The sequence below is a fragment of the Macaca mulatta genome, chromosome 17 (genome assembly GCF_049350105.2).
Source record: "Macaca mulatta isolate MMU2019108-1 chromosome 17, T2T-MMU8v2.0, whole genome shotgun sequence".
NCBI classification, from domain to species: domain Eukaryota; kingdom Metazoa; phylum Chordata; class Mammalia; order Primates; family Cercopithecidae; genus Macaca; species Macaca mulatta.
The window spans coordinates 90,810,278-90,829,086 of NC_133422.1; the positions used below are offsets into that span (position 1 = coordinate 90,810,278).

The 18,809-nt window shown below is 41.9% G+C and overlaps 1 protein-coding gene across 1 annotated transcript in view; it reads left to right on the top strand.

Annotated features, from left to right (window-relative positions):
• Nucleotides 1-1,691: 1,691 nt before the first annotated feature.
• The window catches only part of HS6ST3 (heparan sulfate 6-O-sulfotransferase 3), a 765,037-nt gene continuing 747,919 nt past the window's right edge, over nucleotides 1,692-18,809 (top strand). The window contains exon 1 of the mRNA XM_001087034.5: nucleotides 1,692-2,525. Coding sequence (XP_001087034.3) covers nucleotides 1,816-2,525 — 710 coding nt within the window. The 5' untranslated portion in view covers nucleotides 1,692-1,815. The remainder of the gene's footprint in view (nucleotides 2,526-18,809) is intronic.

Here is an 18,809-nt window from a genome sequence, read left to right on the forward strand (position 1 = left end):
GAAGGTGGGCTGCTATGAAATATTATAGCACATCTGTGGAATACCAGGTGGAGCAGACTGCAGCTGGTAGTGTAGCTGGGAGGGACACATTGGCCTGGGCCAGGGAATCACACTGCATCCTCCTCACCTTTAACACATTGCTACTGTCCACTCGGAAAATAGGTCGAGCAGGTCTAGGGAATGTGGTAGGGCAGTTACAACAATTTGATGGTATATCTTTTCCCTATCTGAAAAACAGAAGTTGTTACCGAGCAAAGATTTAGTTCTGGGGTAACACTAAGTGCAGTATCTAGATGTTTGAAAAATAAAGTTTCCAAAAACATCTGTATACAAATTAGGACTTATGAAATATAGGCAAGCATAAGTCTTATCTCCCACCATTGTTGGGAAGGAATAAATCTTGAACATTTAGGAGTTCAATGTCTATTAGTAGAATGATTTTTTTTAGGAGGTGATCCCTAAACTTTTTATGTTCTAAGTACTGCATGGTTGAGGGCTGGACTGTCTGGTGCTGAAAGAAAGTGTGTGTTGAATATAGAGCCTGATACACAGTAGGTGCTTAATGGTTAATTGATGCTGGTTGAATACAGTTGTATAGTTGGACGCACCAAGTTTGTTGTTCAGGGAGGATCAGCATAAAACTCGAGCACCAGTTAGAATGTCTTGGGTAGAAATTCACAGCAGTCTGGAGCCACGTTCCCCTGCCGAGAAGGGAGCTGCCAACCCGTGTGAAGTCTGGTCTAGGTGAGTCTTCCCGGGAGTGTGCAGGTGTTATTCCTGCAAATAAGGCCGGCCACTACCAGACGGAGAAGCTGCCCATTTTAAGGTCTCAGATCCGCGCCAGCGACGCTTACCTCGGGGCCTCTTCTCGCCCCACCTTTGCCTTTCTGCCAAATCTCTCCTCGCTCCAGGCCGAAGGGATTCCCACCCCCAGCTGCCTCATCCGAGCCCCGCGGAGCGGCGGACTCCTCCCCTGGAAACTCCTCCGGGGCTGGGGAAGGCTTTGGCGCATGCTCCGTACCTAGGGCAGGTTTTTGCTGCGGGTAGCAGGGCTCCTGTCACACCGGCTGGCGGGTTGTGGCGGTGCCAGCCTGTGTGTGCGAGTGTGTCTGCGTGCCTGCGCCTGGGCGGACAGCCCGGAGCGGCAGTGCGACTCGCCGGGAGAGGCGTCTCAGCAGAGGCGCCTCGCCCGCTGCCGCTGCGCTGCGGGGGCCGCTCTGCAAACTTGCGGCGAGCGCCGTCAGCCCTCGCGGCTCCAGAGCCCCGCGACCTGCAGGCAAAGGCGCCGGGCGCGCGTGCCGGGCGCGGTGCCGCGGCCGGCCGGGGCGGCGGGACCGGGCCGCGCCTTCGCCCTTGGCCGGCGCCCTGGCGAGCCTCATGCAGCTCCAGCGCTCGCGGCCGCAGCTCCCCGGCTCCCCGGCTGCGCGCTGCAGGTCCAGGACCCGAACCGCGCTCCTCAGCGCCTGAGCGCCCGCAAGCCGCCGGCGGGATGCCGCGCGTCGCCTGAGAGCGCCGCGCCGGGGCGGGAGCAGGGAGCGGGCTGGCCCGGGCGCCCCCGGGAGCGCAGGGCGCCCCACGCCGCAGCCGCAGCCGAGCGCGCCGGCGCCCGCCTCCCCCGCCCGGCTCGCAGGCCCCGGCTCCGCCAGCCCCAAGGGCCGCGGGGCCGCCAGCCAGCCGCACGCCTCGGCGTCAGGGGCATGGAGGAACGGCGGGCTCCGAGCCGCGCCCCGGAGTCCCCGAAACTTCCGAGCGGGCGCCCGTCCGCCCTGCCGCCGCCGCCGCCGCCGCTTCGCCTGACGGCCTGAGAGCGGGACCATGGATGAAAGGTTCAACAAGTGGCTGCTGACGCCGGTGCTCACTCTCCTCTTCGTGGTCATCATGTACCAGTACGTGTCCCCCTCCTGCACCAGCTCCTGCACCAACTTCGGGGAGCAGCCCCGCGCGGGGGAGGCCGGCCCGCCCGCCGTCCCGGGTCCAGCCCGCCGGGCTCAGGCGCCGCCCGAGGAGTGGGAGCGGCGGCCCCAGCTGCCCCCGCCGCCCCGGGGGTCCCCCGAGGGGCCTCGGGGGGCCGCAGCGCCAGAGGAGGAGGACGAGGAGCCCGGAGACCGAGGGGAGGAGGAGGAGGAGGAGGAGGAGGAAGACGAGCCGGACCCCGAGGCCCCGGAGAACGGCTCCCTGCCCCGGTTCGTGCCGCGCTTCAACTTCACCCTGAAGGACCTGACCCGCTTTGTGGATTTCAACATCAAAGGGCGCGACGTGATCGTGTTCCTCCACATCCAGAAGACCGGGGGCACCACGTTCGGACGGCACCTGGTGAAGAACATCCGGCTGGAGCAGCCTTGTAGCTGCAAAGCCGGCCAGAAGAAGTGCACCTGCCACCGGCCTGGCAAGAAGGAGACGTGGCTCTTCTCCCGCTTCTCCACCGGCTGGAGCTGCGGGCTGCACGCCGACTGGACGGAGCTCACCAACTGCGTGCCGGCCATCATGGAGAAGAAGGACTGTCCCCGCAACCACAGCCACACCAGGTACTGTCCCCTGCCCCGTCTCAGTTCTTCCCCTCCCACCCCCACCCAGTCCCTCTTCTTCAGTCCTGACCCAGAGCGACCCCGCGCTCCCTGCCCCTGCTGATGGTTTCCTGGCGTCTTGGGCGGTTGGCGCCGTGGCTTTGGGGAGGGATGAGAGACGTCTGGATAGTGCCCAGGTCCTGAACTCGTTCTTCCCCCAGTCCCCACCGCTTCCCGCCACCCCTCTGCCTTCACCCTCTAAGGTGTGCGGGGGAGCCACCGTGTGGATCCTGCCTGGTGCCTATAGCACAGCCTGGCCTCCCTCCCAGTGGACGCTGGAAAAAACGCCCTGAAATGGGGAGGGGATCGCGGTCTGGGTTAGACCAGCCTTGCAAAATTGTGAACTTAAGTTTTGGGAGTGCAAACCCAAACCCAGGAAAAAGAAGGGGGAGTAGAGAGGCAAGGCAGGAGTTTTCCAGGTATGGTGAAGCTGGAGACGAATATGATCCCTCTATAAGTGGCTTTTGGGTGGCAGCTCAGGAAACAGTCAATCCTCTTGGTGACACTTTGAAGATACACGTGCAAATTTCTGCTTTACCTCCATAGATAACTCTAATTCTGGAGATGGTCTTTGTTGCCCAGCAGTGCCAGGATTTGGACTCACCTGTCCTCAGAAAGATTTCCATGCTCTTCCTAGGCCATTACATCAACTTATTCCAAAAGTACCTATTAAATGCCTACAGGGTGCCTGACAGTGTACTAAGTGCTAAGTGAGTATAAAGATAAAATAACATCCCTTGTTTTCAGGATGGAATGACATTCTTGATCCCCTGCCTCCTAGCCTTAAAAAACAGTAATACAGTGGAGAATTAGGAAAGTTAAAAATCTTAATAGCCAATGAAACTGCTTACATTATTAACATGCTTTGAGAGAGACATGGGCTTAAGAATTTGGTTGAAGGTTCTTTCTGCCCATTGCAATTCGAAGATTAATCTGACATGCTTGCTCAAGGACGAAAATATTAAAAGCTTGGAACACTAGTTCATTGAAGTTTTTATCTTAAAGGTTTCAAACAATTTGGTATGAAGAAATAGGAATTTAAAAGCTCAAGCTCATTATGTTGATAGCACAGATAGCTTTTGCATTTGACGTTATAGAAAAGCTTCATTTACTGGAAGCTACCCAGATTCTGGAATTCACCACCACTGAAGCATCTAATTCTACTTCATTTCTCCAAGAATGAGCGAAATTTCTTTATGGGATTTTTTACTCTGGCAATTTTTCAAATACTTTCCCTCCTCCCTGCTCCTTTTCCTGTTTAATGCACATTGGTTAGAATAAGAAACTGGATTTGGAATGAGGGCATTAGGGTCTTCACTTAGTATATTTTACAGATCCTTTGCTTTTAAATATTTTTAATAGTGTATTACTTTAGATCCTGCCACTCTCTTTTAGCTTAAAACAGTTTTTCAGTTAAGTATTACTTCCAAACCTCCTAACACATAACATGATTATTTCAGTGAGACACAACTTCTGCTACAGTGAGACACAATTTCTGCTACATTTCATCCAACCTTGTACTCCGTTTAGATTAATTCCTGATTGACCCCAAAGAGTTTGCTAGACTGCTTCCCAGCTTCCATTTCACTAAAACTGGAGTCTTATTGATTATCACATAGAAAAGTCTGATTGCTCTTCAGTAGGGGCTGGCATTATTTTTGTCCCATGTACTTAAAAGTCTTAGTAAATAGATGAAAATTTTAGAGGACTTAGAGGAGGATGTGGAATCTAAAAATAATTAGATTTTTGCTTAGTGATGAATAATGCTACTACAGACCCTGAATAGGTGACAAGCAGTCAGGTTTCACTTCTATAGGAAATACTTAGTATCTCTTTATTCTGTGACATAGGAAAACTCCACCGTGACTGTTTAAACATATGATTTCTAGTGTATGATCAAATTATTTTCTTTGTTTAGTAATGGAGCATAAACATTCATTTCTCCCTGAAACACAAGTTAGCAGACAATTAGTCACCCTGTTCTGGTTTCCTTTTCTTTCTTAAAAAACACATTTTTGGTAGTATCTTGTTTTTACCTCATTTGATAATCCTTCTTTCTTTTCCTTCCCACCCTCTCTCTCTTCCCAGTAATTCTCAATTACTTCCTTGCTCTAGATACTGTAGGAGGGAATAGTTGTGGCATATGTGAAGTGCTCTGCATCAAAAGCTATAGGGAAAAAGTTGAAAGGATGTTAACAGTAGCATCTCTCTAGCAGAGTAGATTGAGTTAGTTGTCTGTCATTGTAATGTCTGTGTACAGCATTCTACAGTCAACTAGATTAGCCTGGATAATGGAGGGTACATTTTCACAATGCAAAATGGCAGATAATCTATTGGTACATAATGGAAACAAGGTTCTACTTCAAATAGGGCTGACTCTAAGCAAAATTGATAAGCAGATCTTGTTGATTTCGGTTCCCTAGTCTTTCTGCTTTTGGTTCCCGCAAAGCGTCTCCTCCCAATTTCACTCAGAGATCAATGCCCTTATGGATCACATAATGGGTAAGAGTAAGGATTCTGGAATCAGATAAGTATGGCTCTTGTACTTACTAGCTGTGTACCCAGGAGTAAGTTACTCTTTCTGAGTCTCAGTTTCTTCACTTTTAAAGTGTAGATAATAATTAGTATGGCTATTATATTATAGGGGTGTTGTGAGAACTAAATGAATCGATGCGTGCAAAATGCTTAGCATAGTATATATGCATGGTATAATATGCTGGCATATTGTACTTACTATGTGGATATATAGTAATAGTGCAATATCAGTTGTTAATTGCAATAATAGGTTCCCTATTCAAGGCCTTCTTCCTAAAAAACCATGAGGTCAATTTGTTAGAGAAGCTCTGTATAAATGAGTCACCTTACAGAGATACCATTTTATGATTACTTGTACTAAGCATCCTAGGTTGCAAACTTAAACAATAAGTTGAAAATTATGGACATTTGGTCATCAGTCTTTGTAGGGGAGAAGGTGGGAACAAAGTTAGGGGCACACAATATAATTGGATATACATTCCTTTGGTAACACAAAAAACTATCTGGAATGGTGAGAGAGGAGGTGAGAACATCTAGGACTAAAGGCAGAAGAAGGAAGCCAACTCTGAAGAGAAATACATGGCAAACCTGAAGGGGCCATCATATGGATTAAGTGGGCCGTGAAGGGGCAGGACCTTGGGCTGGTGGTTTGAATCCAGCACAGAGATAACTTCTGACCACAGAAACTGGTTGGAATAGGATGATGGCATATCGGAATGACCTCTTTTATCATATCACTGATGGTTTTTTCCCGTTATTTTTGTGGTGCTTTTCCCCCAGTTACTTTTTTTTTTTTTGGCAGGTTATTGTTTCTCACTCTCTTTATGCTTCCTTCTTTATTACTGTATACCCAAAGCCTTAAAAGACTCCTTTTTAGCATTCTTGAGTATGTGTAGAATCATAGCATTTTATGGCTAAAAAGGACTGAAGAGAGAATCTAGTCCCACATTTTTCATGGGGAATGTAACCATAAAAAGGTGAAATGACATACCTAAGGTTTCTTGAGGGAATTCATGTCTTCATTTGCATAATTTATATTCAATGTTTTGCTTACTATATATCTTCTGTTTACTATGGAAAGTATAGTGGAGTGTGCCTTAAGCACCTACTTACTATGTGCCGGGCACTACGATAGTTCTGGGGATTGCGTTGTAAACATTGGCAGCCCTGTGTAGCCTAGGCTTCATCTTTGGTAAGTGAGTATCACTCCCATTCTTAAATAATGATGGAAAGATATTCTATCTGCATCATTTTGTAAGATAGGATGGCATTTTTTCTCTTTTATGACCTGCACTCCGTTAGTTTTGTTAGAATAGTTTGAACCCTGTGGATGTTATATTAAATAGGACCTTCTGTGTTGCAAGTTATACAAACCTAACTCAAACTTATTTCAGCCAGAGGGGAATTATTGGCTAACCCAGTCACACCACAGGAAGGTGGGGGAGAGGTGGTTTCAGGAATGACTGGACCTGGAGATTTGGGGTCTTTCTTCCCATACTCCTTTGCATATTGATCTCATTCTGTCAAATTGGCCAATTCCACAAGGTGGGCAAATGCTTTTCATATCTAATAGCTCCACAAGCCAAGAGGGAAGCAGGCCTTCTCTGAGTTCCAGTTTGAAATTTTTGGGAATGACTCTGATTAGCCCAGCTTGGAACTTGTGACTATTCTTTCAGTCAATCATTGTGGCCAGGGAGAGAGATAAGGTTATCTGAGTCACCTTATATCACAGAACCATTTATATGACTGGTGTGTGTGTGTGTGTGTGTGTGTGTGTGTGTGTGTGTGTATGTGTGTATGTGTGTTATTAGGAAGGAGAGGAGCTACCATAGATACAGCTCCTGGATGGACCACTGGATTCTGGACAACCCCTCCAACTATGTAAACTGTAGATGCAAATACATGAGAAATAAATAAACCTTCAGATCTCTCTCTCTCTTTTTTTGTATTCCACTTAGGAAAACTTTTAAGTCAAACTGCAACTCGAATTTATTTGCAGCATCTGGAAACCATGTCATATGAGAATTAATTGAAAGAATGTGTAATATTTAATATTGAGTTGAGAAAAATAAGGAGAGACATAAAAGCTGCCTTCAAAAAGTAAAAAAAATGAGACGTGGAAGGTGAGGGAGACTTGTTCTGTGTTGCTGCAAAGGGTAGAACTAGGATAAGAAGTGATAGGATTTCAACTCAGAGTAAGAAAGAACTTAATAAAATTTATAACTGTCTAAAAAGAGCATGAACTCTTTGGTGCTCACTCTCAGTAAAAACTCTAGGAATGTCTGCTTAACTACTGATGTTGTAAAAGGAATTTCTTCTTGGGGAAAGGCTTAGCCTGGATGGCCTTTATTTTAAGTTTTGTTAGTTCTAATCTAAGCTGAGTGCAGGGTATCTCCTTTTTCCTACCCTATGCATAGGAAAAAAAAAAAAAAGGATTATAAATGAACTAGTCCTCTAGCATTTGTAAATATTTCTACCAAGGAAACTTTTTGTAAAGTCTGATGGTATAGACTGTTTTACACATTCAGGGCCAAAAGCAATAAATGGGTCCTGTGTATTAGGTCGTCTGCTTCTTAATAATAAGTATAAAAAGATAAGATGAGAAAATATAACACAACTTGCCACAAAAACCAGAACCACTTTGAAACATTATCTGGTTATTGCTTTTCCTTTAGACAGCAGGCTAAAATATATAAGGAGGTTACAGAGCTCTGTTTCAAAGACTAGACTATCATGGCCTGAACTGCTTTCTAAAGCATAAGCTGTTTGATGTCTCTTCTAATTAGAATTGTTGAACTGCCAAGAAGGTTAATTTTTACCATAAGGTTTTTGTAGTGTAAAACTAAAGAGCAGTGTAAAAGTAAAGAGATACGAGATTGTTCTGTCTGTAGGCCATATCTACTGATTTGTTCATTATAGGGTCTCCTAAAGTATTGCTCTGCTTCAAACCAACAACATTTGCTATAAATCAGTAAGAGGTTAAATTAAACCCTTTCAGTTTTTTAAGTAGTGAAGACATGAATTGGAAGTAGTAAATGGTAATAGATGATTTATGCTTCTGCTTTCTTCTTGATAGTTACCTTGGAATTTTTGATTGGGTTGATTTTCGAGAAATTGAAATGTTCTCATAAGAGAAGTGAGGCCAATTTAGCTGCCAACAATGTAGATTTGCTTAATCTTAGACTGTTATATTATTATTCCCCAAAGCTAATTATTATCATCTCATTTTGACTAAAGACAATAAGAAGCTTATGGCATTTGAAAGTTATTTATGCTTGATAATGAGCTAAACAGTTTAATTGAGACTGGCAAATCCTAATGTTATTTTAAGAGTCATAAAGTAAATTATTGGGCCAAGAAATAGGTTCAGTATGAAAACAATTAAATGGAAAATCCAAATTAATATTTTGTAGTAATCACTTATCTTGTTTTTGAGTTCGTTAGATTGTGGATATCATTTATAAATTCCCTGTTGATTTTAATTGGCCAAATTAATATTTTGTAGTAATCACTTATCTTGTTTTTGAGTTTGTTAGATTGTAGATATCATTTATGAATTCCCTGTTGATTTTAATTAGCTAATACAACTTTGTTTACATTATAGCTGAGCATTCATGTATTGGGAAGAATAGGAAACATTTTCTAACTTGGACAGTGTTATTTGTTTTTATCTTCCTCTGGCAAATACAGTTGCTCAGTAAGACACATGTAAAGTGCCCAGCACAGAGATTAATTTATAGAAGATTCTTAATAAATGTCAGCTTTTAGATTACCTTGAAAACATATTAGCATAACTTGACAAGATTGTGTTAGTTAAAAGATGGAATTATCAAAAGTTTTGTATCATGACTCTGTTATTTCAGGTGCAAATTCTAGTTATTAGTGGTTGCCTTCCATAATTAGCAAGATGCCCACTCCCCAGATTCTCTAGAATAGAAGTAAAAGTAAATATGGAGACCAGAGCTTATTGGACTTATTGGACTATTGGACTTATTGGACTATTTGAGGAGGTTTATCCTATTAGACTGTATGCCACACATCAGAAATTCATTTGTTTACTGACAGATGTATTTGACTCTTGAAAAGGTTAATGTAATCATTCATTTGTGCTTTAGAAAAACAATCAGCCTAAACTGAGATGTGACCTCTGATGTAGGGTGAGAGGATGAGAGAGGTATTTATTAATATAACCTCTGGTTCATATAGATGCTACATTACTACTGGTCAAAGCCAGGTGGCTGAAGGTGATGGTGGTTGGAGATTGTAATATTGGAGAACAATAGAAAGAGATGATGAATAAGGACAAAGACTTCAAGAGAGATTGGAGGAAAACAATGACAAATTTATCAGCCACTGAAAATCATGCGAGTGCTTGATTTGTGATGTAATTGGGGTAATGTTTAAAGACATGGACCCTGGCCAGGCATGGTGGCTCACAACTGTAGTCCCAGCACTTTGGGAGGTCAGAAGTAGGTGGGTCTCTTGAGCCCAGGAGTTCAAGGCCAGCTTGGGCAACAAAGTGAAACCCAATCTCTAAAAATAAATTAATTAAAATAAAATAAAATAAAATAAAATAAAATAAAATAAAATGAAAGCATGAACTCTGAAGTCAAACTACCTGGATTTTAATCTGATTCAGTCACTTCTCTCATGTGGCCCTGGGTTAAGTCAATTATCTGCTCTGCACGTCAGTTTCCTTCTCTGGAAACTGTCAGTAAGAAGAGCACTATCTCATGGTGAGCTTAGGACAAAGCCTGACACATAGTAAGGAAATCATGAAAGAGTTAGCTATTATTATTTTCTCCTGAGACTCATCACATGCATATATGTTTGTTGTTATTGTTGTTGTTTTTGAGACCGAGTCTTGCTCTGTCACCCAGGCTGGAGTGCAGTGGCAAGATCTCGGCTCACTGCAACCTCCACCTCCCAGGTCCAAGCAATTCTCTTGCCTCAGCCTCCCCAGTAGCTGGGATTAAAGGCCCCCACCACCACGCCTGGCTAGTTTTTGTATTTTTAGTGGAGACAGGTTTTCACTATGTTGGCCAGGCTGGTCTTGACCTCCTGATCTCAGGTGATCCGCCCGTCTTGGCCTCCCAAAGTGCTGGGATTAGAGGTGTGAGCCACCACACCCCACCACATATATGTTGTTTTTGTGTAAAAATAAAATGATAGTTAAACCTGTACCATCTTTTTTGAATTTGGAACTTCTCCTGAATAGTGTAAAAATGAATTTTCAAGCTGTGATGCAAAAAGAGAAGCCATAAATTATAAAGTCAATGTTAATTCTTAGGATGCTGTGGATATTCACTGGGCACTCAGTCCAAGAATGGAAACTTGCAGTCTTTTTTCCCCCCAGCATATAGTTTTATTTTTTATGGGAAATTAATGAAACAGCAATAAAAATGTTTAAACATATACAATTAAATTCATACATGAAGCAATCCTGCAGTGAAATTGAATTAGTTGCCTGTGGGCACATAAATATTTGTAGTTCATTCCTATTATTAATATCTTACCATGCTTTTATTGGTAAGTACTGTGTCATTTATTTTCAGAACCTTACATTTGACATTGTGTATTTATGTTTGCTCCTGCTTTCTAGTTTCTTTATAAACATCAAAGGGTATAAATGCTAATCACCTCGATGTCCTTGGTATTTATTTATTAGATTTACAGAGTATTTCTTCCAAATAATTAAAGGCTCTGGATATTTAAGTGTAAACCTGAGAGATGGCATCTGTATTTTGTGGACTCTAGGAACATGGAGGATTTTATGAGTTTACTTCAAATGTGAAAACATAGACTTAGAAAGAAGAGCAAATGTGGTTTTAAAGACAGACATGTAACTTAATGTGTGTCTGTAAATCTGAAGGTGAGAGCCCCATGATATAGTAAAGAACAAGGTGACATGCCAGTAAAGAGATAACAGACAGTGATCATGTAAAGTGTAAATTGTAAGAATGGTACAAAGGAGGGAGAGAAGAAGAACAAAAATAGTCAAGGTAAAGAATGAAATCCTAAAATATCTGAATCAGAAAGAAGGTAATATTGAACGTAGAAGACAGAAATTAATCTGGTATGCAATGGTTTGTCTCATTAGTGCAGTTATGGGAAGTAATCTACTATCCAGAAGGCTATCTGATTTGGAGGGTGAGTGTATTTAAGTGCTACTAATGTATATTTATCTACTTATACATTCTTTTTCTGAATCATGCTGCTGTTTTAAAGTATTGGTAGCTTTCCAGGTCCTGGCAGCAAGCAGAGGCACACTTCGGGATTTCAAAGGAACTAGTTTGAGAGGTAGGAACAGGGATAGGAAAACCAATATTGGACCTCAAGGTAACTTGCAACCAGTAACAAGAGGAAACTGTTAACCCCATTGGATGTGAAGAGGCAAGAGGAGAGAACTGTGTTATCAGTATTCTTTGCCTGCTGGAGGCTGATAGGAGCCCCAGTTTCAGTAGTAGGGGAGAGCAGAAGGAGAAACTTCTGGAGAGGAGGAGTTTGCAGAAAGCAGCCACTGCTAGAGCTATAGAGCAGAGGCCAGGAGAAAGGAGTGGCAGCGCTTTCTCCTCCCACCTGTCCGTTTCCTCCTATTGTCTTCCACACAGTGAATCCACTTAGAAGCTAAAGGGCAAGAGATCTTGCTGATGCATCCGTGGCCTTCAGCAAGTCAGAGAAAGATGGAAAATGGATTTGGGGTCCAGTGATGGGAGGGATGAAAATGGAGACTAACTTGCACAGTGTCTAAAAATAGTTGGAAATTTCTTCTAATTCAGTTTTTGGATGCCCTGGTTGTGTTCTACAAATGAGACCAAGAATAGATACCCCATATTTTAGTACCTGTACTGCATGTTTTCTGCACGGACCATTAGTCTCCATCTAAGGAATGATGAGTGCAGCAAAGAGCCGCTCTCCAAAGGAACAGTTACCACAGACAAAGTGACTTTTTGCTGAGTATTAAAAATAATGCTAATTTGGGTGTTTGTCATCTTGGTACCCCAGAATCATCTGATAATTGTGACAGATTTGGCCAGTTGTATCTATATTATGATGCACAGTAGACAACACACATTTTATGAATTTGAAGTTATATAACAATATTAGTTAAGACATGACAAGTAGTTTGCAAAACTGACGGTAGTTTGCAAAAACCTTTTCGAGATGAGACCCTTTCTGCCGCTTAGATTTTCTTCTAAGAGCATTAAAATTCTCTAGAGTAATATTTGCGAGCTTTAAGTCTCTGAAGCTAATAGGTGAGGGAAGAAATACACTGTGTCATGTTTGAAACTATCCTCATATTTTTAGTTTTAATTTTAAAGGACTTTTGAAGCAGTATTTCCATATTTATTTTCGGGGAATGTGGTATGTTGAAAGTACACATGCATGTACCTTTTGGTGCAAAATACTATGAAGAGCTTCTATATTAGATCCTAAAAATATTTACAGAAAATTGGTATCTGACAAAACTTGACACAGGAACCCCCAATTCACTGCTTGAATTCTGAGAGTCAAAATGCCATCAGCAAAACACTATTCAACATAGATATTTATAGATGACGAAATCCATATCCAATACCCTGTCTGTAGGTAGTATATCTATTGAGATTGGTACATATATGTCACGTTCATGTCTCCCTTCCAGAGGAGGGGATTTTGAGTTGCTGGGAACAATGTCATCCATGGAGAATATACCAACCTGAATCCTCTCTGTCATTATACCTCCTTATACATAGCTGTCTTTTCTCTCCTCTCTTTCTCTCTTTCTCTTGCTTGCACGTGCACATACACCATTTTATGACATAGCTAGAGTCATCGATGGCCTGTCAACAAAAGGATCATTTTCAGGTCTTTGTCTCTGAGGCCACAAAAAAATTGCGTGAGGAATTGTTTTCTACTGGCTATGAAAGTTATTAGTTCTAAGGAACGTGCACTCTGTTGGTCCGAATTTAAGTCCAGTGAATTTAAAAATCCGGGAGAAGTATCAGAGAAGGTGTTTTTTTTCCCCACACAGCTTCCTTGAGTTCCTTATTGTGCCTTCTGTGTATTCGACAAAAGAGGTGGACTAATGGATATTTCTATTTGTAATATTTCTATGAATAAACATTTCTGTCACTACTTTTATTGAATAATGTCAAAAGTACTTGTGTCTAAAAACTTCTCACAACATGAAGGAACCTATGTACATTGGAAGTGTCCAATTTATTATCGGGTGCATTCTTTTTTTTTTTTTTTTTTGAGACGGAGTCTCGCTCTGTCGCCCAGGCTGGAGCGCAGTGGCCGGATCTCAGCTCACTGCAAGCTCCGCCTCCCGGGTTCCCGCCGTTCTCCTGCCTCAGCCTCCCGAGTAGCTGGGACTACAGGCGCCCGCCACCTCGCCCGGCTAGTTTTTTTGTATTTTGTAGTAAAGACGGGGTTTCACCGTGTTAGCCAGGATGGTCTCGATCTCCTGACCTCGTGATCCGCCCGTCTCGGCCTCCCAAAGTGCTGGGATTACAGGCTTGAGCCACCGCACCCGGCCGGGTGCATTCTTAATTTAAAAATATTTGCTAGCTGGGCGTGGTGGTGGGGGCCTGTAGTCCCAGTTACTTGAGAGGCTGAGGCAGGAGAATCGCTTGAACCCAGGAGGCAGAGGTTGCAGTGAGCCAATATTGGGCCGCTGCACTCCAGCCTGGGTGACAGAATGAGACTGTCTCAAAAAAAAAAAAAAAAAAAGAAAAGAAAAACAAATTGTGAACTCTCATGGACCATTCTTTGTCTTTTAAATTCAGACTTAGGCCTAAAATACCACTGCAGATAATTTCTTTGCTTTGAAGGTTTTATTCTCCAAGTTCCTTATTGTGCTATAAAGAATAATTAATGTAATGAAAAAATCAATATTGTGTATAAATTATTTAGGCTTTACTATCATTGTAATTTTCTCTTCAACACCTATTGATCGGCAACAATTCATTTGTTAATTTCTTCCTAATAAGATATTCATTGTATTAGGTCTGTAGTAGTGCTGTCCCTGCACTTTCGCAAGCAAGTCATGAATTACTGATGATACATGGAACAAGTTAACTTACTAGTGAGCGGTGTGAGATTGAAAACAGGCAAAGGGAGTAATTTGAAATGCAGTCCTATGGAAACACTGTGTAGGCGGACAACTGCTAATAATTCAGTGAGTATACTCTTGCAGGATATTAATTTGTACTTTAACATTTTATCGGTATGTGTTTTTTCTTGGCATATATGTGTTTTCTTTTTAAAACTAATTTTAAAATCCATGATTCTCTTTTTTGAGAAGCGGGGTGGAGGGGCTGGTTTTCCCTAACCCTTTACGGTAGTGCCCCGAAAATGATGGTTATTAAATAATGTTTTGACAGTTGATAACAGAGTTACTTCAGAGTTTAGGAAAAATCTGAGACCTTTATGAAACCTAAAGAGACATGAGTCCGAGAAGAAATCAAACTACCAAATTCATGGCAAAGAGAACTTGTGCACTGGATAATTAGGCAGAATGGTATCCAAAAAAGAGCTGTAAATTTGTAATGAGGCAACCGGGGTTTGAATCTGGGCTTCCTTCCTTACTCGTTCACTTATTTATTATATCACTTCCTGCCAACATATCAGTTTCCTGAGCATGGTGAGTTTGTGGTCTCCTCTGCATCATCGGTGCCTAGAGTATTGCCTGGTACATAATGGCTGTCAAACAAATGTTGACTGAATAAATGGAAGAATGAAGCAAGCATAAATAAAGTTATTAATTTATTAGACAACTTGGATAAGAATGTGTGCCCTATATCCTGTGTTTTGGAGTTGTGCGGTGAGAACATGACTATGAAGGCACTTCGTAAATTTTACAGTACTGTGCTATACAAATTTAAATTTATATTGACGTAAGAAGGCTTTTGATATAAAATGGAAAAGGAATGAGAGTTGGATTTTGAAAATGCAATGAATATGTAATTCAGCTTTTATAGAGCATTTCAAAACATTGGAATGACAAAGATGAAGTTGAAAATATTCAAAATACACATTTAGCTCAACAACTTGTTAGAGTAATGAGCAGTTCCTTTTAAAACAGGACATTCTATAACATAAATGACTTATCTAAGTGCATCAATCTTTCCCTTAGACCATCAGGAAACCTTTTTTCCTCCTGGGATTTGGCGTAGATCAAGGTTTGAAAGTTGTTGTTGTTGTTGTTTTTCCATTGCTTTGCCCTTTTGAGAAAATTTAAATTTTGTGTTCATGACTGTATATAATAGAGATAAATTGTAGCTACAGGTTAATATGTCCTGAAAGTGACCTGAGAATGTAATTTTTCTTCATTCAAGAAAATGAAGAAAATTTCTGATTTGAGAAAACTGTTGAATTGTTCTATACGTACTTGTTTTTGCAGTTACTTACAAAGAAAGCAAGAAGTTACTTTAGAATAGAAAAGAAAATCTTCCAGAATCTAAAGTTTGCATTGCAATAAGATCTACTGGCAGAATAATTTTTGCTTCTTAATGAGCTGGTTTTCATATGTGAAGCCTTGTACTGATCAACTCCAGGATATGACAGATTTCCATGGCTGGAGATCTAGAATACATGGAACTCCTGGGCTGGGGTAAGTCTTGGAGGAATGTCAGTAAGCTGATAGAAAACCCTAAGATTCACATTGTGATTTTCACGCTTTGACATTTGGGGCCTTGCTGACTCTGAAGGGACTGCCTTTCCTAGGGTTAACTAATTCTTTGAGTTAGTAAATGACTCACCTTCCAGCATACTTTTCATATGCAAACCAACCAATCTAGAGCCCACACCAGACAACTGCCCCAGGGCCTGCTGAAATGATTCAAACTAGCCAGTCCTAAACCTGCTTACCCTGTCTCACTGGTTTCTTTCCTTGGAAACCACAATAAAGACTCTTGGCCATGTTTTCCCCTCTCCCTCTGCTTCCAGACTGACCCTGTGCTTCCCTTTGTGTCCTGGTATGGTGTGGCTTGCCTCTTATTTCCAGGCATCTCCCAGGGAGCATGAAATCCTTCTTCCTTCATGATGGTTGTTTCTTTGTCTGCTTGTCTTACTGTAGTTGACTAAAACAAATCCTGGGTATCCTTAAAACAGTTATCAAGATTGGAAAGAACACAATAATGTACAGGACAAATAATGTAATTATTTGCCCAGGACAAATAATGTAATTAACCAAAGTCACAAAGGTGGGGGGAAAAAAAAAGAAGAAAAAAAAAAAAAGAAAAAAGAAAAGTGCAGAAGCCAGTGATCAGAGTACAGGTGCAAAGTCGAATTGAGACTAGACATAGGATCAGAATAATTTGTGCTCTCACACCCATTATGAGGATCGTGGATTGGTTTGAGAGATTGGAGTGGGATCAAGTCTCCAAGTCAAATGGTTCTAAGCTGTGGAAGGACATGGAAGTGGGAGAAGGGAGGGAGAGAAGGGAAGGGTTTACAGCTCTGAAACCCAGCAAAATCTGACACAGACAATTCCTTATAATTTAAGTTATGTTATAGGCCAGGTACGGTGGCTTACGCTTGTAATCCCAGTACTTTGGGAGGCTGAGGCGGGCGGATCACTTGAGGTCAGGAGTTTGAGACTAGCCTGGCCAACATGGTGAAACCCTGTCTCTACTAAAAATACAAAAATTATCCAGGCATGGTGGTGGGCACCTGTAGTCCCAGCTACTTGGAGTCTGAGCCAGGATAATCACTTGAGCCTGGGAGGCGGAAGTTACAGTGAGCTGAAATTGCGCCACTGCACTCCAGCCTGGGTGACAGAGTGAGATTCTGTCTCAAAAATAAAATAAAAATAAAATAGGTAATGTTATAAAACATTGAATGGTTGGCAAGAGAGATATAATACTGTTTAATTTTGAAATTATTTTCTTTCTATTGCTAACTAGATTGATTGGTTCATTCATGCTTGTATATAGCCCAATACGAGGCCCCATGAAGAATACAAATTGAATAGAAGACTTGGTCCTGGCTTGCAAAGAATGAAATCATAGTTATGTAAGTCATGGACAAAATGACTTGGAAATATTTACATCACAACATTTAAGTTAATTCCTGGTATTGTAATCAGATTTATAAAAGTGCTGAAGAAGGCGTTTGCATGAATGAACAAGGCAGGCAATAAAGAGTTTGTATTGACTGAAGTGATGGGGTGATATTGGGTTGGTTGTAGAGCTGTATATAGAGGGCTCTGAAAATATGCTAGACTGAGGAAATTATTTTTGATTCAATATGAAATTTGGAATTACTTTAAACTCTTAAATAATAGTAGTTGTTAAAGTATTAATACATCCAGTAAATTCTTTGATACTCTTTCCTTCAAGAGGTGAAGCTTCATGCATCCCTTCATGCCCAGTATTGGCTTTAATGACTTGATTCTAATGAATAGAGCACAACCAGAGAGGAGATGAGATGCCCCTTCTGAGTTTAGGTTATAAAAGGACTGTGGCTTTTGCTTTGGTGTACATGTTCTCTGTCTATCTCTTGCTCTCTCTCTCTCCACTTACTCTGGGGGAAACTGTGTTCTCAGCAGCACTATAGAGAAACCTACTTGGCAAGAAGTTGAAACTTCCTTCCAACAGCAGTGTGAGTGAGCTTGGAAAAGGATCCTTCGGCCCCAGTCAGCTCTTTACAGACAGCAGCCTTGTGAGAGACCCTGAGCCAGATATGAACACTAACAAAAATGAAAAAACAAAGTAGGGTGATATTTTTAAGAAGATAAGAGACAGTCTGATCACAGAGCACAGGAAGTATCTCATCTATCTTCTTCCCTTTTTAACCAAAATGAAGGCAGTGTATTTGAGTACAGATACGGGATGGTTGGTGGAATTGATAGTTGAAAGATGAGATAGTTCTAATCTGATTGCATCTCTTTTCTCTGTGAAGTACAAAGCAAGGTCATTAGCTGAGAGTCCTGAGGAAAGGGAAGGAATGTCGGAAATTTGAGAAGAGCAGAGATGTGAATAATTATCTTAGAAGTTGGGAAAACACATTTCCTAGGGAAGTAAGTTGTCTGGCAGTATTGAGTTCTGTTTTGAGATCTGTGATTATACATTTGAAATCAGTCCAGTTAGAATGGTTCTGTAATTTTCTTCAGTAACATTTAACTGTTCGGGTAGAAGAAAAATTACACAATTGGGTTTAACCAGCACTGGAGTTTTACCCAGAGTAGCAAGGGAGTTATGGATATTTTCAAGGGAGCATTTTAGTGCCAGATCATGTCATTTAGGCTGGTTGGGAGATAAGCGAGGATATGAGGGTAGGTGATAGATAATAAGAAAAGTGGTAGGGTCAATATTGTATATTAAGGTTGATGATAGTATGGAGGTTGTAGGAGTAGGAGTGCTGGAGAGTTGGTATAAGTGTGCTGGACTATAGGAGATAATGGTCAAAGAAAAGGGTGTTTGAAATTGAGATGCTGGAGTGGATTATTCCTTGTATGGTCTCTATAAATGGCTGCCTGAGATGGGGCAGTGAGTGATCGTTGGAGCTAAGAAACTGGGAGAATGGTTGGGACAAGGTGTTGGATGGGTTATCCATGAGAATATTGATGTCAAAAATGATGATAAAAGTAGAGTTGGAGAGGAATGTAGAGTTGGACCTCCTGGTGCTGTAGATCAGGAGGTCCACAGTGCTAGCCCCAGGGGTGAAGGGTAACAGTGATATGACATGTGCTCCAGAAAACTTGGGAATCTAATTATTCTTTCC